Source organism: Petaurus breviceps, unplaced genomic scaffold (genome assembly GCF_028583685.1).
Source record: "Petaurus breviceps papuanus isolate PSGF00001 unplaced genomic scaffold, PetGlider_PUasm1.0 108, whole genome shotgun sequence".
Classification (NCBI taxonomy): Eukaryota; Metazoa; Chordata; class Mammalia; order Diprotodontia; family Petauridae; genus Petaurus; species Petaurus breviceps.
Window position 1 is genome coordinate 2,785,405 of NW_027185593.1, and position 25,961 is coordinate 2,811,365.

The window sequence follows — 25,961 nt, forward strand, 5'->3', positions numbered from 1 at the left end:
CTCTCTCTCTCTCTCTCTCTCTCTCTCTCTCTCTCTCTCTCTCTGTCCTCTGCCCTCACCCTGGCCTAGGACCCTCAGTATGTGCTGGGCCAGTCCTAAGGAGCCAGCTCTCAGAAAAAAAATATTTTCCACTGCTCAAGTTGTTTGTTGCTAGGAGGGGTTTCCAGTTTCCTCACCCTCTGCGTGCCCAGGCGGGAAGTGCGGACGTGGGACCTGGGGCCCTCCCATTCAGGCTGTCTTTCCCCTCCCTTGCCCTCTGTTCCCTACCCCTCTGGCTGGTGCCCTCCCCAATTTTCCCAACTCTCCTCCCTATTGCCCTTTATTGATTCACTACCTACCTGGGTTCTTATGTTTGGGTTTGGGCAGGCTGACCTTTCATACCATGCACCATCCCCCCCCCCCCCCCCTTTTTCTTTTTTCTCTCCCGCCCCCCGCTCTCTCTTCTCCTCTTTCTCTCTCTCTCTCTCTCTCTCTCTCTCTCTCTCTCTCTCTCTCTCTCTCTCTCTCTCTCTCTCTCTCTCTCTCTCTCTCTCTCTCTCTCTCTCTCTCTCTCTCTCTCTCTCCCCTATCCCCTCTTCTCTTCCCCATCTCCTCTCCATCATCCCTTTACCCCCAATCTTCCTCTTCATTCTATCTATCCCTATCTCCCTTTCTCCTTTTCTCTCTTACTCCTCCCTTTCCCTCTCTTCCTTCCCTCCATCCTACTCCTTTATACTTTCTCTGTGTGCCTTTCCTGACCCCCTTCTTCTCCCTATAACAGTGCTGTGTGTCTCCTTTCTCCAGACATCTCCTAGTACTGGGCCTGGGTCTCTCCTTTCACTGATTTCTCCCTTGTATCATGGGTCTCAATCTGTCTTTATACCCATTAGAGTATAAACCCCTTGAAAGCAGCACCTTTGTCCTAGCTCCCTTTGTATCTCCAGCATAAGGGATGTATAAATGTGGTCTACACTAGATATATTTTTAGAGGTGAGCTTCCTGAGAGCACTGGGAAGCTTGAGTTGCCCTGGGCCTGTCTTGAGGGCAGTGAGGACCTTACCCCAGGGGACCTCTGTCTTTTTGGCCTTTTTCCTTGGGGGTGAGGAGGGCAAGGAAATAGTTGGAATGTCCCACTTCAGCCTCTTCTCTGCCACCAACTAGCTGTGTAAGCTTGCACAAGTCACTTTGCTAAGACTCAGTTTTCTCATCTGGGAAGAGGCAGACTAGATGATCTCTAGGGGGCAGGGATTCTTAACATTTTTTTGTATCTTGGACACCTCTGACAATGCAGTGATGTCTATGGATCCCTTCTCAGAATAATATTTTTAAAAGTATAAAATAAACTACATAAAGTCATAAAGGAAACCAAAGATGAGAGAAAATAAAGACATGTAAGCAGAAGACCAAGCTCTCTCTTTACTCCACAGCTCCACTCCTCCCATAGGAGAGGAGCACTGAATAACCAATCTCCACCAATGAGGGGATGACCTTTGAGCTTGACAGATAGCATTTTATTCTATCCAATTTCATGTCCACCTTGAAATCCAATCCAAGTTAACAACTCCTGCTCTCAGGTCTCTTCCAGCCCTAGATCCTAGGACCCTGTGACCTGGTGCATCCTCCTCCTTCCCTCCTTTCCCCCTCCAAGGGTCTGGAGGATTAGGCCCTAGTTATCTTTCCTCCCCAGAGTCACTCAGACTGCAGCCAGGAAGCCGGTGCCTGCAGCCTGGGCTCTTGGGCGTTTTAGGCTTGCTCCTGGCAGCTTGTCCCACTGGGCCCCATCCAATTCATTCCCTCCTGGGTAAGAAAGTGTTGATGCCCCCAGACAGGCAGACTGATGGATGGCCAGGAAGACACAACTCCCCTTAGCTCCTTCTCCCCACACTGCACCCACCATGTTAATCCATACCACAGGCATGTATGTTCTCTCTACATGTTTTGCTCACATTCAGTACACATTCACATATGAATGCAAATACATGCATACTATATACCCCGCCCCCCCCACGGATGCAAACGTACACATACTATATACCTCCCCACATGAATGCAAATACACACATACTTTACACACATACACACACACAACCATTCAGCTCCGACTCTCTTCTTGTGGAAAGCCCTTGGAAATCACCACATCTGGCTGAGGGACCCTATGAAGATCAAACAGCAGCCAGGCCTGGCATGATTGTCGATAGACGGAAGCTCTTGGATGTTCACTCTGTCCTGAAATCCTTCCGTAGTAATGACTCTCAGCTTGCCCTGCTTTGTGTTTACCCTTCCCTTCTACCCCCCTCCCCCCATCAGAACCTCTAGATCCAACCTGCCCAGGCCCTGGCAGTCTGGCCCTCTCTCCATTTCCCTCCAGCTCTAATCCTGTTGGCTTTACTGACCTCCTGTGGGTCTCCGGAAGAGCCAGGCAGCAAGGGGCTAAGCAGTCACAAATCCCGAAGCCTGGCCTAGTGACCTAGTTCTGTCGCTGAGGGATAGGGCAGACCTGGGCTGCAGAATGCCTAGCACAGGTCAGGGAGATGGTGATAACTTTCCTGGAAGCCTGGCTAGAGGTGAGACAATGAGATGCTGGCTTTCTGGGAGATGGAAGTTTGGGGATGTGGGGGCAGCAAACATGACCACATCTGGAAGAATGGGTTTTCCCCATATTTTGGAGATGACTTTTGCAGTCCTGTTGGGCTCCAGGTCCAGTTCCCAGACTTCCAGATGTGTTTCTCACAGTGTTCCATGTATCGTAGAATTTGTAAGTTCCTGTGAGCTGATGAAACTTAGGAATTCCTTCTCAGAATAACATTTTAAAATGTATAAAACAAAATATATTACCAAGAAAACCAATTCTATTGAAATATTTGTGTGTGTGTGTGTGTGTGTATGAAGTTAACTCCAGATTAGGAGCACTAATTTAGGTTCATTTTAATTAAAACAAACAATAAAGGCAGCTATGCTTGACATAGGGGAAATCACTTCTTGTAGGAGTTAATCTGTGATCTCAGTGGTCCTCAATAGCACTGATACTGTGTATTCTAAGGGTCCTCCCAACTCTGACAGTTCATTCTAAGAGCTCTCCCAGCTCTGACATTTTCTGTTCTAAGGGCCCTCCCAGCTCTGACACTGTTTTCTAAGTGCCCTCCCAGCTCTGACATCCTGGGTTCTAGAGACCCTCCCGTTTCTGACATTTTGTGCTCTAAGGACCCTTCTAGATATTTAGTCAACAAACTTTTATTAAGCGTTTACTACCTGCCATGTGCAATCCTGCCCCTCTCCCATCTAAAGGGCAATAATTATGCATAATAACTGGCATTTCTCTAGTACTTTAATGAAAATGGTTCCCTTGAGTTAAGTTGTGTCAATATTATTACTTCCATTTTATAGATGAGGAAACTGAGTTTTAAAGAAGGGCAATAGCCTGACTTCAATCATGGACCCAGAGCCAGGCTTTTGCCTCCAGTCCTCCCTCCTGCTATGATGCCAGCTTACCTCTCTTACCCTGCTCTCTCTCACCGTTCTCCACCAGTTCTAGTTTTCTCCCAGTCTCTGACTTCTTCTTGGCATGGGTGGCCATGAGCAGTCCACCTCCACGAATATTCTTTCATTTTTCTTCCTTCTCAAGTCTTTTTAAAAAATGAATAAAAATCCATTTTCTCTTCCTCCAAACCCTCACCCAATTGGAAAAGAAAAAAAAAAGATAAGCAAGTTCCTTGTAACATATTCATAGTCAGGTGAAACAAATTCCCTCATTGGCCATGTTCAAAAAGTATATACTTCATTCTGTCCTCTGAATCTGTCGCTTCTCTATCAGGAAGTGGGTAACAAGCTTGTTTCCTTGTCAGTTTTCGGAATCATGGATGGACATTGCATTGATTGTAGTTTGTTCTTACTCAGCTTTCAAAATTGTCTTTATGGTATTGTTGTTATTGTATAAGTTAAAGTCATCTCAATTGTTCATTTTCGTGATATTGATTTGGTGCCTGGTGTCCCCAAAGTCTTAGTACAGCTTTCGGCTTAAAATTCATTCGAGTCTTTAAAGTTTAAAACTGCCCTAATACTTTTGGGATCCTTATAGTCAGAACCATTCTTCTGGTTCTGCTTACTTTGCTCTGAATCAGTTTGGACAAATTCTTCTGTGGTCTCTCTGAAATCATCTTTTTCCTCATTTCTTCCAGCACAATAGTATTCTACCACATTCATATACCGCAATGTGTGCAGCCATTTCCCAATTGATCTCCTCACCCCCACCTTCATTTTTAGTTGTTTGCAAACACAATCATGTACTGTGCATTTATTAGACACTTACTAGATGTCTATGTTAGTTGATTATAGTCCCTACCCTCAAGAAGATGACAGTCTGCTGAGGGGATTCAACATGTAGATGGATAAGGAAACCCTTAGTAGTTTTAGGGGTAGAGGAAAGGATCCTAGTTACTGGGGAAGATGAGGAAAAGCCTCAGGGAGGAGGTAGCCCTTGATCTGAGCCTTAAGGGAAGCTAGAGAAACTAAGAGGGAGAGGTCAGAAGGGAAAGTGTTCCCCAAGAAGGAAACCTAGAATGATTAATGTCTGTTCAAGAGCCGATTGGGCTTTTGAAGGCCTTTTGGTTACTAGCACATGGACACTTACCCAGAGGCACATTGATACATGTCTGCCCGTGTACATGTAGGTGCCTGTTCAACCACAAAGGCACAGATACCTGTGTGCTCACCTACACAGGCATAACTCTTCATAGAAGAGTGCTCACCTGCATGTTTACACTCTATGCCTAATAATACTTCTTCAGGTCTGTAGGTCATGTTTACAATTTATAAAGCTCTATCATATAGCTGGGTGGCACAGTGGATAGAGTCCTGGGCCTAGAGTCAGGAAGACTCATCTTCCTGAGTTCAAATTTGGATGCAGACACTTACTAGCTGTGAGACCCTGGGCAAATCACTTAACCCTGTTTGCCTCAATTTCCTCATCTGTCAAATGAGCTGGAGAAGGAAATGGCAAATCGCTCCAAGTGGTTTTGTCGAGAAAACTACATATGGGGTCACAGAGAGTAAGACAACTGAAAACAGCTGAACAACATCATGATTTTGTTCGACCCTTTTCAGATTCTCCCTACCCCAGACCCCCACTTCAGAAATTTCCTTTTATATATTTTGTGTACTCATATATACACATGTTGTTTCCACTGCTAGAATGTATGCTTCTTGAGGTCCCCACTTGACAAAGGAGGAAACAGACTCAGAGAGGGATTATGGGGTGTAGAGCTGGAAGGAAATAGACATTTTCAAGTCCAAGCCCTTTATTTTTAAGATAGGGAAACAGAGACCCTGAGGACAGATGTGATTTCCATGTTTTATGAAGAAAAGGAAGTATTTGAATCCATGTCTTCTGACTACAGCTCCAGGGCTCTCTCCACTGGGAACATGAGAGAGCAGAGGATTCAGAGATGGTACCTGAGGCCAGAGCCTCTCTGCCCAGGCTAAAGCAACTAGACTCTGAGTCTATCTATCCATTCTTCTAGCATGGGGGCTCCCCCTCCCTTTCACCCAAGGACTCTGCCCTCCTGACGTCAACAGGAGTCAGCCTCTGGTACAGGGCCAGGTACACCCCTCCCAGGCCCTCACTCTGTCAGGGCCCAAGGGGAATGGGGACCCCACCCAGGAGGGGGAGGAATGGCTTCCAGGACCCATGGAGGAACAGAAGTCACCCTGGCCTGGGAGCAGGAGTGCTAATTCTGGTCCCAGCACGACCCCGAACTTGCTGTATTTTCATGGACTATACCACATACAAAGCCTCCTCCTCTATGGCCTAGTTTTCTCCTCTGTAAAATATATGGGTTGGGCTGGATGACCTCTGAGGGCTTGGCTACTTCTGATAATCTGAGTCCATGTTTTAAAGTCCCTTTCCCCAGGTCTGACATTGAAAATTCATTCAATGAACATTTTTAAGCCCTTGATTATGGAACACTGGAACAGATAAGTTATAGGTTGTTTTTTTTTAAGGTCCCTATTCTTTGGGAGATTTGGTTCTAGAAGGGGTATGAGACACAAATCTATTTCACTATAATACATTATTGACAAATGCATCAGAAAAGGGATAAAGCCTAAGGTGAGATCCAATGAGCAAAGTGGGAAGGTGATAATAATAGTGAGGACCTTACCCAATTAAAAGGATCAAACGAAATCCGACTAAGTGCTTTGCAAACCTAAAATCACTAGATGCATGTGAGAGGTTATAGATTAGAGGCCCGAGGAAGGCTTCCTGGAGAAGGAATATATAAGGACCCTTAAAAGCCTAGATCACAATTTGCCATGATCTGAGTGTTCCCCCTTCCCCCCCCCCAATTTTTACATTGCATTAGGATTCTGAGACAGTATGATTATAGTGGATAGAGCCAGAGAGCCCTGACCTAGAGTCAGGAAGACCTGAGTTCAAATCCTACCTCAGATACTTGCTAACTGTGAGACCTTGAGCAAATCATCCAACTTCTCCCAGTCTCAGTCTCCTCAACTGAAAACTGAGGTTTCACTAGATGACCTCTGAGGTTGCTGCTAAATCTAAGTCTCTGATCCTGTGATTCTCTTTCTTTTTCTGTGTTTTTTTTCTTTATATCCTCAGTGCCCAGCACAGTGCCTAGCACACAGTAGGCATTTAATAAGTGATTGTTGATTTGAATTAAATCAAACTTTGTGGGTCATCTGTTCAGTCTAATCTTGGGAGTTCAATGGCACTACTCCCTCCACTCCCAGCTGGTCCTCCAAAGCCCCCCCCCCCCCCCAGATTTCAATGTTCAGTTTCTCTCAAAGGCACTTTCTATTTGTATAGGATATTTACATGTAAGCCAGCTTTGGGGTGCAGAGAGACTGCCACCTTTTAACCTCGAAAAAACTGTCTTTTGCTTTGAGGATCCTTCCTTTCAGACCTTACACACTGGAAACCTATGTCCTACTAATTTTGTGTTTGGCAAGGGAAACACTATCTAGCTTTTATCTAGAGTTTTATCCCTATCTTACATATGAGGAAGCTGAGACTGGGAGAGGTTAAGATGTGACTTGTTTAGGGTCACACGGCTAGGATGTGTCTGAGGCTGGCTTTGACCCTCCTGCCTCCAAGCCTGGCGCCCCTATCTACAAACGCTGCTCTATAAAATGAGGGGGATGGGTTTTGTGGTTTGAGATGCAGAGATTGTGAGAGCTGAAAGGAAACCACACGAGTCTAACCCCTTCATTTTATAGAACATCAGTGCCCAGAGAAGGTGAGTGACCTGGCCAACATAGCACAGCACAATGGACAGGTTGGCCCTGGGACTCCAGGGCCCTCAAGATCTCCCCAGGACATTCACTCAACAAACATTTACCAACCAAGCTGTGTAGTGATACGAAGGGGGGGGGGAAATAGTTCCTGCCCTAAAAGCGTTTACACTTTTGGTTTGGGGACCAGGTAGGAAGTAGTAGGTAGCCTAGTCAACAGCGCTCAGCCGTGGGTATGCTCTGTTCTTTTACCAGGGGAAAAAGGAGGGGCTTCGAAGCCTCTTCCACAGCCTAGAGGGAGCTGACTGAGGCTTGGGAAGGATGGGGTTAATCTCCCGCACTGCCTGTTATACAAGCGGTGTCCCTGGCAGAAGTGTGTCAGTGGGACAGTGAGTGGGTAAGAGAGTGGGTAGGACCTCTGGGCCTGGGGACGCCCGCCCCCAGCTTGGAGGCCCAATCAGGATCTGCCCCGCCCCTCCCCCGGCCCCCTCCCCTTCTCAGAATGATGTCACAGATAGGTTTAACAGCTGCCTTTTATATAACTGCAGTTATATAATCTCGGGCAAGCTGGAGTTATAAGGTGCTGTGTGTCAGTCTGGGGTGGGGAGGGGGGAAAGGAAGAAATGGAGGAAGGAGGAGAAGAAAAGAAAGTCAGAGAAAACGGAATGTCAGAGCTGAGAGGGCCCTTAGTACAATGAATGTCAGAGCTGGAAGGACCCTTAGAACACAGGATGTCAGAACTGGAAGGACCCTTAGAACAGAGGATGTTAGAGCTGGTCCTTAGAACACAGGATATCAGAGCTGGGAGGGCCCTTAGAACACAATATCAGAGCTGGAGGGCCCTTAGAACACAGAATGTCAGAGCTGGGAGGGCCCTTAGAACACAGAATATTAGAGCTGGAAGGACCCTTACAACACAGGCTGTCAGAACTGGAAGGACCCTTAGAACAGAGGATGTTAGAGCTGGTCCTTAGAACACAGAATGTCAGAGCTGGGGGGGGGCGGGGCTTAGAACCCAGGATGCCAGAGCTGGGAGGGCCCTTAGAACACAGAATATCAGAGCTGGAGGGACTTTTAGAACAGGGAATGTCATAGATGGGAAGGGTCTTAGGAATACTGAATGTCAGAACTGGAAGGAATATCAAAGCTGAAAGGACCGTTAGAACACAGAATGTCAGAGTCGGGAGGGCCCTTAAGACTAAGAATGTCAGAAGTGGAAGGGCCCTCAGAACATGGAATTGTCAGGGCTGGGAGAAGCTTCCTGGTTTTTTTTTTTTTCCCATACTAACTACATACTATCATGGTGCCCAACTAATTCCTAGGTGTTTCTTGGCGTGAAAGGGAAAAGAAAGTTCAGGCTTCCTCCATTCTTTCAAAGCTTGGGGTCGGTGGGGTACAGGGGCAGGTCAGAATGGTGCCACGGTGACCTCTCCTGGTCATTGGGGGCATTACAGTCACATCTGGGGATTCTGGGTCCTGGGTGGGATACAGACACCAAGATGTAAAAGGGATTCCGTGGAAATGATCTCCGAGGGGGACTCTTCCTCCCCTTGGGACAGGCTCTTTTCCGGACTTGGCTCCAACTTGAGGCAAAGCTCTGTCTCTGGAGAGCGACTGAGCCCCCAAACCTAGACATCAACCTTGAGAGGCAGGTCCACAGGGACTTACAGTAGCCTCATTTTACAGATGAAAACACTGAAGTCAGAAGAGGCTAAGTGATCTGCCCATTGCCATATAGCTAGTTAGTGGAAGAACTGGATTCAGAACCTGTGTGTCCCATCATCTCCAGTCCTACATGGAAGCTAGCCCCCCTCCTCTCTCTGGCAGTTCTCTGTGGGACACAGGGTCTAGCCCCTGGAAGTGTGGGAAAGCCCCTGCTTCCAGGGGTGAGAGTTGGGAGAGCGCCCTTTCCTCCTCCACTATGCCTTCTGCTACATGTGTGGCCATGTCCCCCTGCAGCTCAGATCGAAGTGATTCCCTGTAAGATCTGCGGGGACAAGTCCTCGGGGATCCACTATGGCGTCATCACCTGTGAAGGCTGTAAGGTAAGGGAGGACTGGGGGGAGGAATATAGTGAAGAAGACAGGACCCTAAAGTCCGAGTCCCAGGGTTTTGCCCCCTTTTACGCACCAAATAATTTATTTTTAACTCCTTGGGACAAAAAAGCTTGTTCAGATGATTTGTGTCTCTCCTTTTCTCACCATGATGTTCCCTTTGCCTCTTGAGGACTCTGGGCCATCATTGTGGAAATTCTGTCTCACTTTGCCCTGGGACAGGTCTGTGGCCACTTTGTAGTTTCCTGTCTTCCTCTTCAATATCCTGCTTAAGAGGGAGAAAGGACCAGGGGCATGACTGCCAAGTGACCCACCTTCCTGTCAGAGACCAGCCCTGGCTAAGGTGGGAAGCCTAGAAGCCTGGTCCTGATCTCTCTCCAATCCCCTCATCCCCACCCCTCTGGAACACAGGGCTTCTTCCGACGAAGCCAGCAGAACAACGCCAGCTACTCCTGTTCCCGCCAGCGAAACTGCCCCATTGACCGCACCAGCCGAAACCGCTGTCAGCACTGCCGCCTACAGAAGTGCCTAGCCCTGGGCATGTCACGAGATGGTGAGTGTGCGTGTCACTCAGTACCTTGACCATGAGTGAGTCAGACCAGTGCCTGAGCACATGGAGTGTGAGAACTTTAGAGCTGGGAGGGCCCTTGGAGCACAAAATGTCAGAGCTGGGAGGGCCCTTAGAACATAGAATGTCAGGGCTGGGAGGGCACCTAGAACCCAGAATGTCAGGGCCGGGAAAGCCTTTAGAACACAGGATGTCAGAATTGAGAGGGCCCTTAGAACCCAGAATGTCAGAACTGAGAGGAGCCTTAGATAAAATATAGAATTCCAGATACAGAATAACAACAATAATAAAATCAATTCTTCTTATATTTCAAGGATTTATTATTTTCTTGGTATGGATATTTCTCCTATCAATGCAGAGTTCAATCCCTCTAACTTACTAGTTCTTAAAATTTTAAAAAATATTTCCAGATGTTCTTTTTTTATACCATTGTAACTTTACAATCAATGAATCAGCAAGCATTTATTAAGGACCTATTACATACCAGGCACTGTGTTAATTACTGGGATACAAAGACAGTATCAAAATAGGCCCTGCCAGTACAAGCTTACTTGGGGAATGACTTACAAGCAGAATGATTTCTTGATGATTCCCTCCCACCCCTTAAATAGGACCCCTTTTTGTAACAAATCTAGATAGTCAGGCAAAGCAGATCAGCACACTGGCTAAGTGGGAAACTGTATGCTTCATTGGACACCTGTATAGTTCACCACCTTCCAACTGAGAGGTGGGAGACAGGCTTTACTGTCAAGTCCCCTGTGACCTTTGGTCAAAGCATTCATCAGAGTCCTGAAGTCTTTTTGTGCTATTTGCCTCTAAGTTATTGTGGTCATTATGTAAATTATTCCCCTGGTTCTATTTACTTTACTCTGAATGAGTATTTTTATACACACATACACATATACACACATATGTGTGTATACATATATCTTTCCAAATTTCTTTGAATTCCTCCTACTTATTTCTTACAAAATAATATTCTGTTGTTTAATGTAGCATGATTTGTTTTTTGTTTTTTTTTTGAGGGGGCAAGGCAGGGCAATTGGGATTAAGTGACTTGCCTAAGGTCACATGGCTATTTTTGTGTTAAGTGTCTGAGGCAGGATTTGAACTCAGGTCCTCCTGAATCCAGGGCCATTGCCCTATATTCACTGTGCCACCTAGCCACCCCCTAACATGATTTGTTTAACCCTTCCCTAATCAGTGAATATGTCATTCCTTCTAGTTCTTGGCTATGATAAAAAAAAAAGTGGTGCTATAAATATTTTGTATTTTAAAGACCTTTCCCTCTGTCTCAGAAATTCTTGGGATGTATCCCTAGTGGTGGTTTTGCAAATTTAAAAGATATGTACACTTTAAGTGACTTTCTTACTATGATTTCAATTTGTTTTCTACAATAGCTTGAGCAATACCTCATGCCTATCTTCCCACAGTCCCTCCAACATGGGGTCATTTTTGTTTATCTGCCTCTTTGCAGACAGATGTGAGGTGTGAAGTAAAACCTTTGAGTTGTTTGTTTTAATTTGCATTCCTCTTATTATTAGAGTTGTAGCATTCTTTCTCCTGGTTGTTTTTTTAGTTTTCATTGATTTCCTTTGTTCTTACATATCCTTCATTTTCAAATAAATTGCTACCCCTCCTTCCCCCATTCCTTAAATTCCCATAGAGAGTTTTACATTTCCAAAGAGTTTTTCCAATTCCAAATTCTAACTCCCATAGAGTTGTGTTGGATTTTTTTTTTGGTTTTTGTTTTTTCTTAAAGGATGAGGGTAGGGGAAGGCAGTTCAGCAAAACCAACCAATATATCAACCAAGTCTGGCTGTATGTATTTAGTGTTCTACCTTCATAGTCCCCCATCTCTGTGTTGTCTCTGAGTTTCTACAGGACTTTCCCATGGTTGTTGGCACCTTCCTATTAATGATCCTTTATCTATTCATGAATGACTCTCATTCTAATATAGAGTCTTCAAGACCTATCTCCATGGTCAAAAAATATATCCTCCTGTAGCTAACCTAGTACTGACTAATCTTTTCAAACCTATCCAGAATGGTCCCTTGGGCAACACACACAGAACCCATCCCTTGGGCTACTGTCTCCTGGAGTGTTCTAGGTCCCTTAAGGTACTTTTTGGCTGGATGGGGCATTCCGGAGCCTGTCCTTAGCTAGCATAGCCTTTGAGAGAGAAGTGACCCTGGTTTCTTGGAGGCTAGACTAACAAAGGTCAGACTTTGACCCATCCTCATAAGACAGAAGACTTTTTTTTTTTTTAAAGCAATCGGGGTTAAGTAACTTGCTCAAGGTTACACAGCCAGTTATTTCTGGGTATGGTGTTAAGTATCTGAGCCCAGATTTGATCCCCAGGTCATCCTGACACTGGACCGCCCCTTAGACAGAAGACTTTTGAGAGGTAGAGTCATGATGGCCTGGTGGTAAGTCACTGGAATTGGAATCAGGAGGACCTGAGTTCAAATTCCTCTTTAGGTACTGACCATATGATCAGATTACCTTCTCTGGGCCTTAGTTTGCCATCTGTAAAATAAGGAAGTTGAACTTGATGACCTATAAGGGACTTTCCAGCTCTAGATATATATGATCTAGATCCTAGAACACAGAATGTCAGTTGGGAAGGACTTTGGAACATAATATGTCAGAGTTGGTAGGGCCTTAGAACCCAAAATGTTAAGGCTGGGAGGACCCTTAGAACACAAAATATTAGGGCTGGGAGGGCCCTTAGAACACAAAATGCTAGGGTTGGGAGGTCCCTTAGAACTTATGATGTCAGAGTTTGGAGGCCTCTTGGAGCACAGAATGATCATAACTAGTAATTGGTAGAGTGGGGATTTGAACACAGGTGTCTTCTGAATCCAAGTCTAATGCTTTTTCTGCTGTGCTTCATTAAAATGACCATAGAATCAAGAATGTTCCATCTGGAAGGGACTTTAGATAGCATTTCATTTAATCCCATTTTATAAATGAGGAAACTAAGGTCATGAATGGGAAAAAAAACTTGCCCTAGGTCATAGAGCAGATCTCTGATGGAGCCATGATAAGAACCCAGGTCTTCTGAGAGTGTCCAGTGATCTGTCCACTAGGCTAAGATACTACCTAATAATGTTGGACTCCAGTGGCCAGGTGTTGCCTCACCCTGGTTACAAAGTCCCTCCTGATCTCAGATCCTTATCCTTGCAGCTGTCAAGTTTGGCCGGATGTCCAAGAAGCAGAGGGACAGCCTATATGCAGAAGTGCAGCGACACCAGCAGAACCAGGAGACAGGCCAGGCCCTAGATGGCAGTGGCTTAATTCCAAGAGATGGCACCACTGTGGCTAGCAGCCTCTCTGACCTGGACCACCTCTCAGGCCTGCCAGATGGCTTATTCTTTGATATGCCACTCAGCCCGGAAGAGACAGATGCCAGCACCATAGCCCCAACCTACTACACTCTGGATCTGCTAGGTTCGGCCCAGCCATCGCCAGAGCCGACGTGCCTGGAGACGCTGTATGAGATGGGCCTGGACCCTGGGGTCCTGGTGCACAGTGGAACGCCGGGGATGCCACCTGATCGTGATATTGGTCAGTGAAAACAAGGCTATTGAGGGGTGGTGTTGAATCTGGGGATATTCTGTTCTGGTCCCACCTCCTTCCCTTTATTTTGTATCTTCCTAGGTAAAGAGGGAAGAGTGCCACTGTCATTTGTAATCAGGCTACTCTCCTCCTATCTCTCTCCAGTGGGGATTCCTAGTTTATCCCTTGGGAATGGGATGTGTATAGCATTTTCCATCATGAGTCTTTTGGAGTTGTATTAGATCCTTGCATTGCTTAGAAGAGCTAAGTCTATCAAAGTCAGTCATCACACATATGGCTGTTACTGTGTACAATGTTTTCCTGGTTCTGCTCATTTCACTCAGCATCAGTTCATGTAAGTTGTTCCAGATTTTTCTGAAATCCACCTTCTTATAGAACAATAGTATTCCATTACATTCATATACCACAACTTGTTCAGCCATTCCCCAGTTGATGGACATCCCTTTGATTTCCAGTTCTTGACCACCACAAAAGGGGCTGCTATGAATATTTTTGTACTTGTGGGTCCTTTTCCCATTTTTATGATCTCTTTGGGATACAGCCCTAGAAGTGGTATTGCTGGGTCAAAGGGTATGCACATTTTTATAGCCCTTTGGGCATAGTTCCAATTTGCTCTCCAGAATGATCGGATCAGTTCATGACTCCACCAACAACGAATTAGTGTTCCAATTTTCCCACATCTTCTCCGGCATCTATCATTTTCCTGTTTTGTCATGTTAGCCAATCTGATAGATGTGATGTGGTACCTCAGAGTTGTTTTGATTTGCATTTCTCTAATCAATAGTGATTTAGAGCATTTTTTCATATGACTATAGATAACTTTAATTTCTTTATCTGAAAACTGCCTGAGAACATTCTTGGGATGAGGAATAGCCAGTGCAAAGGCAGAAAGCAAGAGATGGAGTGGCAGCTTGTGTGGACAGACAGGGAAAGCGCAGAAATAGGCCCTACCCACTATACCTTGGTGATCTGTGGGCTAATTGTATGAATAGGAAACACAGGGCTATTTAGCACAGGTCAAGAGATGGTGCTGCCTCCTTGCCTCTGAGACACTGTCCAGAAGATAAATGTGAGGAACTAGGAAGAAGCCCTAGTTTGCTGATATCTCCTACCATGTCCAACTCTGTCTATATTACGGTTTGAAGGATATGCTCAGAGTAAGGGCTCATAGGGGGTGAGGGACAAAGCCAACCTGAGGTGAAGACCTTGGACCTATACAGGCAAGCTGTAGAAAATCAGTGTCTTCAAAGTGCACTTATAATAACGATAATGAACGATCTGTCTTTGTCATCCACAATCTTTGCAGTGCAAAGAGAATCTTAGAATGACAACATGGGAAAAGGACATCGGAATATAGAATATCAGAGCTCGGAGGGCCCCTTAGAACAGAGAATGTTAGAATCCTTAGAACACAGAATGCCAGAGCTGGGAGAGATCTTCAAAAACACCAAGTCCAACCCCACCATTTTACAGATGAGTTCCAGAGAGGAGTCATTTCTTACTGCCTGTGTGTCAGGTTATAGAATCTTAAAATTGGGACAGTGGATGCTCTCTAAGACTCTCTGGTCCCCAGATCCTGGTCCAAAGCCCTTTTGTCAATATTGTCTTCCTTTTCCACCAAATCCTGGGGGCACTTACACTCAATGGCAAGGTGGGGTCGTAGCTGTCTCCTCCTTACTCCTTGTTGGGGGGTGAGAGCACAGGAGCTCTTGTGACTCCAGAGTTGCCATGGGGGTGAGGTGGGTAGGGTGGGAGGGCGGAGTGGGGGATGAAAGTCTAAAGTTTATAGAATCAAGATTTGGATCTGGAAGGGATTTTGGAAGATGTCTAATTACCCTTTTTTAAACTTGATGGAAAACTGAGTCCCGGAGAGAGACTGAGTGATTTCTCCTCAAGGCCACAGAACTTGTAGAAGTGGCAAAGACGGCAACAAGGGTGACATGACCTTGCTTCTTAAGTCCCATAGTTCTAAGATGAATGCTACCACCCCCCTCTTCAAGCCTGAAAGAAGAAAATTTAGGACATATTTCTGGCTGTCCTACTTACCCAGCAGGGAACAAACTTGAGGTAGGACAGGCTGAGATTATAAATAGATTGAAACAAGGCTAAGAGAAATCCCCTGTTGACATATGGGCCATTTAGGAGGGCTGGAACTGGGGTCTCGGATCCTCTTTGGAAGGGACCCATGAAGGGAGGCCTCCTCCAAACTGCCTATTGGGCACCTATTAGTGCCGGTGACCCCCGAGAGACCAAGGGATCATAGTATCAGAACTGAAATGACCTCTAGAAACCATCTATTCTAACTTTCTCATTTTACAGATGGGAAAACTGAGGTCCTGAGAAGCAGAAGGGATTTAAGCAAGGTCACAATAGAGCTGGACCTGGAGCCAAGATCTCATTCTCCAGTCTAGGGACTTTCCCATAACACCACTGTGATCTGCTAATGATACAGCTAGGGTTGGGGTGGAGGATGGATAGCTAGGGAGCTGGACAGGTGGACAGATGATGGATGGATAGCTAGCTAGCTAGTTAGATAAGACAGACAGAGAAATAGAGATGATAGATAAACAACATTCATTAAGTGCTAATTATGTGCGAGGCATTAAAGTGCTAGGAATACAATAATAATAATTAATATTAATAATACGATTAAGCAAAACAATCTTTGCCTCAAGGAGATTGTGATCTAATGAGGAAAGGCAACAGACAAAAGGGAGGGGTTTCTCTGGGCAAGATAACAATTAGATGATCACTTCTGAGAGCAAGGCTCTTGGAAAGCTGGAAATAGAAGTCTGGGGGTATATACCAGAAGTAGAAAGAAGGGCTCTTTGAAGGGTGTGTCTGTGTGTGCGTATGCGTGTGCGTGTGTGTGTGTGTGTGTCTCTATGCTCGAGTGCAGGGCTTTCCATCCCTGTCCCTTTTCTTCTCGTCATAGAATGTAATTAGAAAGGAAGCTTACATTCTGGTAGCTAGAGACTGTAGAATTTTTTTTTTAAATTTGTATCTTCCCAGCTCCTCTTGCAATGTTTTATGTGTCCCATTTTTTGGGGAGAGGTGGAATTGGACCTGTGATTTCCCTAATGAGAAAACTTCTACCAATGCAGATAAAAATCTGTTCTGTAACTTATGGCCTTAGAGCAGGGATTCTTAACTGTTTTTGTGTCCTGGACCCCTTTGGCAATCTGATGAAGCCTATGGGTCCCCTTCTCAGAATAACATTTTAAAATAATTGAAGGAAATACTAAATTTCAATTAGAGGTAGTGAAAAAGAAAATATGTATTTTTTTCCCCACTCAAGTTCAAAAACACTGTCAATCTTTCTTCAGAACCCTCCCCTCCCCTAGCACTCCCAAGTTTCAGACCAAAGGTTAAGTACCCCTGTCTTTTCTTTTTCACTACCTCTAATTGAAATTTAACATGCATTATACATACATACACACATATAAAATTGGACTGGTACAAAGGATTTGCTGATTCCAAGGCCAGCTCTCCATTCTGCCTTGCTCCTGTTATTATTTGTCCTTAATTCTCAAAGAGGACCATGACATTAGGAAGATGATGCCATAACTTTCGAGTGAATTGGACTTAAGGGAGGCAGGGAAGCCTCATTCTATCCTTCGGAGCCATCTGGGTCTAGTAGCAAGATACAGATCCGGATGACTGGAGATGGCCCCAGATGCAGTAGGAGACCTTGGCCTTTTTTTTTTTTTTGCCTTTTTTAGGGAGGGCAGTTGGGGTTAAGTGACTTGCCCAAGGTCACATGGCTAGTTTTTGCGTTAAGTGTCTGAGGCCGAATTTTAACTCAGGTCCTCCTGACTCCGGGGCCCATGCTCTATTCACTGACCTTGGCCTTTTTAAGTAAAAGTCTTTCCTGGGTTTCAGTTTGACTGAAGCAATATCCATTCAGTGATGAAGGGTAGGCAAGAAATGAGGCAAAGAATGGCTTCTTTTACCTAATTAAAAAAAGAAAATCAATCTGGGAGGGGAAGACCATCAGGATTTCTGGCCAAAACAAAAACAATTGCAATTTACATTCACTCTGAGCACCCAGAGCCCAGCTTGGGCTGGGACCTATTATTGGCCAATCAATGAGAACCAGAGTGATTTGGATTTAAGTCATTTAAGAAAAATCTAGCTCACAAACCCCAAGATATCTTGTGAGGTTTCAGCAATCAAAATTTATATTCCTTTGGGCAGAGCACCCTCAGGTAAAGGCATGGACAGAGAGAGGAAGCAGGAGAGGAGAGCAGGTGCATTGCCCAACTGGCCAATTGGGTCCCCCAGTGGGGTGGCTCATGCTACTTTGTTTGACCTTTGTTCTTGAAGAAGGCCTTGGCATCACCTGCAAGTGATTTGGATTTAAGTGAGGCAGGGCTGTGCAAGGTCTCCAGCCTCACTTTCTCCTTCAGAGCCATCTGGGTCCAGTGGCCAGATATAGATCAGGATAACTGGAGATGGCCCCTGTCTTACACCTAGTAGGCACTAAAATCAGTGCTGCTGTGGACAGTTCCATGTCTCTTACACCCTGTCCAAGAGCATCTTCTGTGCCCCCTGGCGAAGTCTAGACTTTGAATCCTGCCTCTGTTCTGGACTTGCTGTGTTATTTTGCTGGGAATACCTCCCCTGTCTAAGCCTATTTCATTATCTGGGAAATAAGGATGAAAATTTAACTACTTCCCTCACAACAGGAACCATTACAATAAAAGCCATCATTTATATGGTACTTTAAGGTTTAGAAGAGCTTTGCAAGTATTATCTCCTTTGATCCTCACAACCACCATGGGAGGCAGGTGCTATTATCCCCATTTTACAGATGAGCAGAGTGATTTGCCTAGGATCACAAAGCTAGTAAGTGTCTGAGACAGTATTGGAACTCAGGTCTTCCTAGCTCCAGGTTCATCACTCTATTCACTGCTGGACTTAGTTACTTAGGATAGTCAGTGCTCTTTGAAAAGACAAAGGTGCTATAGGAAGGATGCTATTATTCTAGTTTTTTTATTTAAATTTTATTTTTTCTTAATTACATAGAAACAAAAATTTTTAACATTCATTTTTTAAAATTTTGAGTTCCAAATTCTCTCCTTCCCTCTCCTCCTCCCTCCCTTGAGAGGGAAAGCAATTTGATATAATGGCTCTTATGATGGTTGATGTAATTATAATATTTTTTAAAAATCAGGCTTACGATTTCATCAGTGCAAGGAACCTCTGGTGATAAACTCCTTCCAACAATAGCACTCTCTCTGCCATCAACAGTCTTAGAGAGTTGCCTGGGGGGAGAAAGAAATGAAATGGCTTGTCCAAGGTCTTATAGACTATAGGTCTCAGAGGCTGATTGTTCTTTGTATTAATAACATCCTAAAAAATATTAAAAGGACCAGCAGAAGGCATCCAGTACCTTGGGACAGATTTCCTGGGAGAGATTTAGGGAAGGACATTGACGAGTCAGCCAGGATGAGGAGTGAAGAGCTGAAAAGTTCTCTGGCAGAGGGAGGCTAGCAGAGTATAGAAGGATATTCGTATAAAGTCTCCTTCCCTCCACAGAGCGAGTGGCCCAGAATGTCATCAGGTCCCACCGGGAGACCTGCCAGTACACAGCGGAAGAGTTGAAGAGGCTAGCCTGGGCCCAACACACCCAGGAGGAGCTGTGCAACCTGCAGGCAAAGGTATGGCCCCTCCTTTTGTCTGCTGGTCTACTCTTCCACTCCATCACTAGCTAGTCCCAACTCCTCAGAGCTTAGAGCTGGAGGAGGCAGTGTGGTTTAGTGGTTACACTACTGGCCTGGGCAGTCAGCAAGCCCTGTCTCGGATATATACTGCCTGTGTGACCCTTCACCTCTTTGGGACTCAGTTTTCTCCTCTGTAAAATGAGGCTGTTGGATTTGATAATTTCTAAGGTCCTTCTAGCTTGGTAGAGGGAGTTTCTTACTTCCTTACCCCAATGCATTCACAGGTTTCTCCTACCCACCCCACCCACCCCCAAAGAAATCTTAGAGCTGAAAGGATCATTAGAAGCCATGGTGGGGGCAGTCTGGGGAATGTTCCTTTATTATCCTCTATACATCATCCCTAAAAGCTTGCAAATTCTGAATACTTGCAGAGATGGAGAACTCATTTTCCTTCCCCCTTTCCCATTCAACATCCTTTTCTATTGTCTAACTGATTTATCAGAAAGTTCTTCCTTATACTGATTTCAAAACTGCTCTCGTATACACATGCGCTCAGTTCAGCCCTTTGACTGAAATCCAATTCACTCCTTAATAAAAGAGTGTGTTCTGTGAAGTTCAGATTCAGTCAAAAGGTTGCACCCAAGGGGAATAAAGCATCCAGGTGAGGTCCAAGCAAGGAATTTTTCTAGCTCAGTTGAATAACCAAGATACTATAATCCTATGACATAGCAAGAAATCAAAAGAAATAATTTACAGCATAATCACTAATGGTCTTAGACAATGAAAATTTTTAAAATCTATTTTAAAACCACAATTGAATCCCTTTTAATATTTTATTTGCTTTTTTGGTATTATGTTCATTTCCAAAAACTGCATGTTCCTTTCATCTCCTGTCCCCTGGAACAAAAAATAAAAGAGGGTGGGGAGAAGCAGGTCAAAATCAACCATTCGTGATTTCATTTAATTTTATATGCAACAGTAAGATTTTTTTTAAGGTAATCGGGGTTAAGCCCAGGGTCACATAGATTGGATTTCAACTCAGATCCTGCTGAGTCCAGGGCCATAGCTATGTCCATTGTGCCACCTACCTGCCTCAAAACAATAAAATCTTTGCAGATTATGGGATTTAATAATAACAGCTAACATTTTTAAAGCACCTACTATATGCTAAGCACTTTACAATTATTATCTCATTTGAGCCTCACAACAACCCTGGGAGGTGGGTGCTATTATTATCCCTATTTTACAGGTGGGAAAATTAAGGCAAAGACATTAAATGACTTGCTCAGGTCCACATAGTTTATTAGTGTATGGAGGCTAGATTCAAACTTGGTTCTTCCTGATTCCAAGCCCAGCACCAACTAGATGAGAGATCCATAGATCTATGGCCAGCAGGGGCCTAAAAGTCCTAATTCCCTCATTTTACACAAGAGGAAACAGAGGAGGGGACCTCTCTGAGGCCAAGAGAGATTAAGTGATTTATCCAAGATCAGGATAGATTAATAAAATTCAAGATCTGCACACACACACACACACACACACACACCACACCCCCATTAAAATTATGGTAAAGATGATTCTAGGCTAGAGGCCTAGAATCTGGTCTGTGATCCAGGTTCTGGTCTGTGTTCAGGTCCAGGTACAAAGGGAGAGGATTCAGGATGGGTCAGGGAAAGGGAGCAAAGCCTGAGGCCTGATCCCCATCCTGGGTTTTCCCCAGCCTTGTGAGGTCCTGTGGCAGCAATGTTCGGTCCAGATCTCCCATGCCATCCAGTTTGTGGTGGAGTTCGCCAAGCGCATCTGCGGTTTCATGGATCTTGACCAGAACGACCAGATCATCCTACTCAAAGCAGGTGAACCTCCTATCCCGCTGAAGCCTGGGCCCTGACCCTCCTTCTCTCCTGACCAGGAAAGCTAGAATTATAGTTCTTGGAATCCTAGGATCTTCAGGCTTTATGTTGGAAGGAAATCTGAGAGATCATCCAGTACAACTCATTCATTTTACAGATGAGGAAACTGAGGACCAGATAGACAAAGGGCATTGCCCAAGGTCACACAAGCAGTCACAGAGGCAAGGCTCAAAACCAGACCTTCTGACTCCAAAATCCAGATCTTTTCTCTGCTTACTCCAGGATGCCTCAGGGCTAGAAGGGGCCTTAGAGGCCATCTGGTTAGACTTGCAAGAAATCCCCTCCACTGCCTTCCTGATGGCTTCTTGCTTTAATAGCTCCAGTGATGGGGTGCTCACTACTTCAAGTAATGAACTATCCCAGGCTGTATATGTGCTGCCTGGTCCAGGCTATGCATTTATTGAGTGTCTTCTGTGTACCCCAACCCTAACTCTACAGCATCCTCTGGGGTTAAATAACTATTTAATTCATGCCTGGGTGAGTCTTCCCTTTGTTCCACCCCACCGTGAGCTCTCCTCAAAGGTAGGCTCATGGTTTTCCCTTCTCTCTCCCACATTCACCATTTAGAACTCCCTCTCCCCCAGCACACTCCTAATAAATGCTTCTCATTTGGGGGTTCGGTTTCCTTCTTTCAAATACATTTAGACTCCAGATCAAAGCATAATTTATAGAATGCATTTGGCCTCTGGGGAGGGGGTGTGAGCAGGGTGGTGCTGGGCTCCCAGCTGGGGTCAGCTTCCTCCCTCCCTGCTCTTTGTTTTCTTCCTTTGCCCGTCTCAGGATGCCTAGAAGTGCTGCTCATAAGGATGGTTCGAGTCTTCAATCCTTTGAATAACACTGTGCTCTTTGATGGCAAATTTGGAGGGATACAGATGTTCAAGGCCTTGGGTAAGGAAGCCTCGTAGGCTGATGGGAGACCTTTCCAGTCAGGGTTTGAGGCCTCTGCACCAGCGTCCAAAAGGGTGTCCATGAACACAGGCTGCTCCTAGCTAAAAGGCTGCTATGCTTCCTCTCTTCTCTCCAAGGACAGGATGTGTCTGTGGCACCTGAAAGGAGTTTTTACCCCCTAGGCATCCACTAACATCAGCACAGATCCAGTAAGCCAAAAAGCAAGGCCCTGCTGCAAAGGGCCTTTGGATGTGTTAGGGCTGACAGAGCTGAGATTTGAATCCAGCTCCTCCTCTGACTCTAGTGCCGTGATCTCTCCACTCTATCACACTGCCTCCCTGGGCCTGGGCCTGGGCCTCCTGGCCTTGGGGTGGGGTAGGGGATCAACATTTCCTACTTCCTTTCCTTCTGGGAGATGGGGCCGAGGGGAAGTCTGGCTCTCAAAGGGGGCTGGAAATCAGCACAGAGTTGAAGCGGACTCTGGGCACCAGCCCCAGAACTCATGTCTTCCTCTCTTTCACCTGTGTTCCCTGGCCCCTGTCTGTGTCTCTCCCAGCCTGTGATGACTTGATTGGGGCCATTTTTGAGTTGGAAAGGGGCCTGTGTCGACTGCAGCTGTCAGATGAGGAAATTGCACTGTTCACTGCGGCTGTCCTGCTGTCCCCAGGTAATGATGGTGGGTGGTTCTGTCCAGACTGACATGTTCTGGAAGGGCTACAGTTATTTGTAAGATATGAGATGTTAGCTGGGAGGGCCCTTAGAATGTAGAATGTCAGGACCTTAGAACAGAGAATGTTAGAATTGAGAATATCAGAACTGGAAAGACCCTTAGAACATGTAATGTCAGAGCTTGGAGGGCTCTTAGAACACAGAATGTCAAGGATGGGAGGGCTCTTAGAACATAGAATGTCAGAACTGGGAGTGCCCTTAGAACATGAAATTTCAGAGCTGGGAGGGCCCTTAGAACACAGAATGTCAAGGATGGGAGGGCTCTTAGAACATAGAATGTCAGAACTGGGAGAGCTCTTAGAACAGAGATTATCAAACTTAGGACGTGGAATGTCAGAGCTGGGAACTTTGGAACATAGAATCAGAATCATGGAATTTCTGAACTTGGAGAGACCTTAGATAACATCCAGTCCAACTTATACCTGAACAGAATTCCCTTCTACCATATTCCCAACAAATTATTATCCAGCCTCCAGTAAGGAGGAATCCACTCTAGGTTCTGAAGCAATCCATTGCACTTTTGTTTTGTTAGACATTTTTCCGTGTGAAGAGCTAAAATCTGCCTCCCTCATGTCCCAGTCATTGCTCCCTGTTCTTCCTACTGGGACCAAAAAGAGTCAGTCCCTCAAACACCTGAAGATGGCTGTGCTGTCCCTCCAAGGCTTCTCTTCTCCCAGCCACCCATCTCCACTTCCTCTCCATGGTCTTCCTACCACAAGCTTTCCATCTCTCTCTCTCTTTGTTCTTTCTCCTCTGGACACATTCCAATTCTTCAGCGTCCATCCTAAAATGCTGAATGTGGGACACCCTACGTTGGGTCAAAGTAGGGCCAGACAGTGATAACACCAACTCTTCCATCCCCACCTCCATACACCTCCCCTTTTTGGGCTTTATGACTCTATTATGATCATGAGATTTTGGGCTCAGTTTCTAGAGCCAGAAGGGACCTCTGAGACCATCTAGTCTAAATTCCTCATTTTACAGATAAGGAAACTGAGGCCCAGAGAGAGGAAGTGACTTTTTCAAAGTCACAAATATGGTAAATCGTAGAACATAAATTCAAACTCAGATCCTAAGACTAAATTCAGTAATTCAAGTTCAGAGTTCTTTCAACTGTTCAGTGCCCAGAATCTTAGAGCTGGAAGGAACTTCAGATCATCTCATTCAAGACTTCTTGACCTGGGTTCCATAAACTTGTTTCTAAAACAAATTCTGATAATTATATTTTAACACTTTGGTTTCCTTTATAATCCCATGTATTTAAGACATTTAAAAATATTTATTCTGCCAAGGAGCCTGGAGGCTTCAAAAAACTGCCAAAGGAGTCCAGGTCTCAAAAAGGTTGGGGGCGGCCAGGTAGCACAGCGAGTAAGAGCACCGGCTCCAGTGTCGGAACGACCTGGAGATCGAATCCCGGGCTCAGACACTTAGCACCCACCCAGAAACACCTGGCCGTGTAACCTTGAGCAAGTTACTTAACCCCAATTGCTTAGGGGCGGCCATGTGGCTCAGCGAGTAAGAGCACCGGCTCCAGTGTTGGGATGACCTGGAGATCGAATCCCGGGCTCAGACACTCAGCACCACACCCAGAAATAACTGGCCATGTAACCTTGAGCAAGTTACTTAACCCTGATTGCTTAAAAAAAAAAAAAAAAGGTTGGCTAAGTCCAACCTTCTCATTTTACAAATGGGGAAACTGAGGCCCACAGAAGACCAGAGATATGCTTGACATGACATATAGAATCAGTACCAGAACAAGTACTAGAACCCAGGTTTCTTATCTTCCAACCGTTAGAAGCTCCTAATAATCTGTTTTCTCTTGCTTTCCCTGGGGTTTATTCATCATGGCAGACCGACCCTGGCTCCTTGAGGCGAAGAAGGTACAGAGTCTCCAGGACCAGGTTTTCCTTGCTTTGCAGCAGGAGATCCAGAAGCAGCCTTCTCCAGAGGACAGGCTGTCCAAGGTAGAGCCCTTGGGGAAAGGGAGCATGGAGACTTGAATGGCATGGTGGTAGTACTTCAGAGGTCATGGACCCAACATAACTATGGGCCCCTTCCTGCCGCCCAAGGGTGCTGGCTGGTCATCAATAGATCTATGTTGAGGATGTGCTAAACCCCCCCACAGCAATGGTGTCCTCTTCCTTTGTTCAGTTCACCAGCCTAATGCCAAATAATCTCTTCATGCCTAGAATGTCACACTCCTCTGCTCCTCCCCCCATCCTGATATTTCCTCCTGTTGAAATCTTGCCCATCAGGGGCGGCTAGATGGCACAGCGAATAGAGCACAGGCCCTGGAGTCAGGAGGACCTGAGTTCAAATGCAGCCTCAGACACTTAACACTTACTGTGTGACCTTGGCCAAGTCACTTAACCCCAAATGCCTTGCCTTCCCCCCTCCAAAAAAAAAAAAAGAAATCCTGCACATCCTTCAAGGCTCAGCTCTAATCTCTCCTCCTCCAGGATACTTCTCCTGACAGCCTCAGTCAGGAATAAACCTTATCTCCTGCTCCAGCCTCACCCATTATTTCTGCTATGCACTTGTGAGTTTCTATTTCATGCTTCATACCCTATTGCTAGACTGTAAGCTCCTGAGGGCAAAAATTTTGTCTTCTTTATTATTATTCACTTAACAATACTTCCAGAGAAATGTTTATAAGAATTAATGGCCCAATTTGCATAACATATTATGATTTGTGGAATGATTTCCATAACAAGTGCCCAGTGAGGTAGATAGGGCTGGTGTTACGCTCCCTGTTATACAGATAAAGAACCCAAGGCCCAGAGAGTCAAGTCAGCAAGTGTTTATTAAGCACCTACCAAATGCCAAACACTATGCTAAGTACAAGAGACATGAAGCTACTTTCTCAGGATCATACTAGGAAGTGTAGTGGACCTTTGAACTCAAATCCAGCTTTCTGAATTCTAAAATCCTTATTTTTATTTTGTATTTTATTTATTTCTTTTTATTTTTAATTAGCAATTTTTCAATCAATAGATTTTTACATTAGTACAGTAGGTGGTAAACAGTATACAGTAGGTGGTACATAGATGTATGCTGAAGCCTCTCATGCTGCTGTGAATCCCTTTGATTGCCTGACTACATGGGGACTTTCAGCACATGATAATTGAGGGAATGAAAGTCACAGGCAGGAGAGAAAGTAGACAGGACCTCTGTGAAGGAGACCAGGGCTTTAACAGTTTTTACTTTGGTTGTGTGGCCATGGGCAAGTCCTTTCCCCAAATATGAGTTTCAGTTTTCTCATCAATGAAATGGGAATAGTGACCCTTGCCTTGCATGCCTCATGGAATTGCTGTTATGAGGAGAGAGAGAGAGAGAGAGA

The 25,961-nt window shown here is 45.2% G+C and overlaps 1 protein-coding gene across 1 annotated transcript in view; it reads left to right on the forward strand.

The window, feature by feature from the left end:
- Positions 1-25,961, forward strand: part of LOC138149255 (nuclear receptor ROR-beta-like) — a 33,776-nt gene that overhangs the window by 1,086 nt on the left and 6,729 nt on the right. Inside the window, exons 2-9 of the mRNA XM_069072297.1 lie at positions 9,184-9,269; positions 9,690-9,831; positions 13,036-13,416; positions 18,970-19,091; positions 20,815-20,947; positions 21,785-21,892; positions 22,449-22,559; positions 24,473-24,585. Coding sequence (XP_068928398.1) covers positions 9,184-9,269; positions 9,690-9,831; positions 13,036-13,416; positions 18,970-19,091; positions 20,815-20,947; positions 21,785-21,892; positions 22,449-22,559; positions 24,473-24,585 — 1,196 coding nt within the window. The remainder of the gene's footprint in view (positions 1-9,183; positions 9,270-9,689; positions 9,832-13,035; positions 13,417-18,969; positions 19,092-20,814; positions 20,948-21,784; positions 21,893-22,448; positions 22,560-24,472; positions 24,586-25,961) is intronic.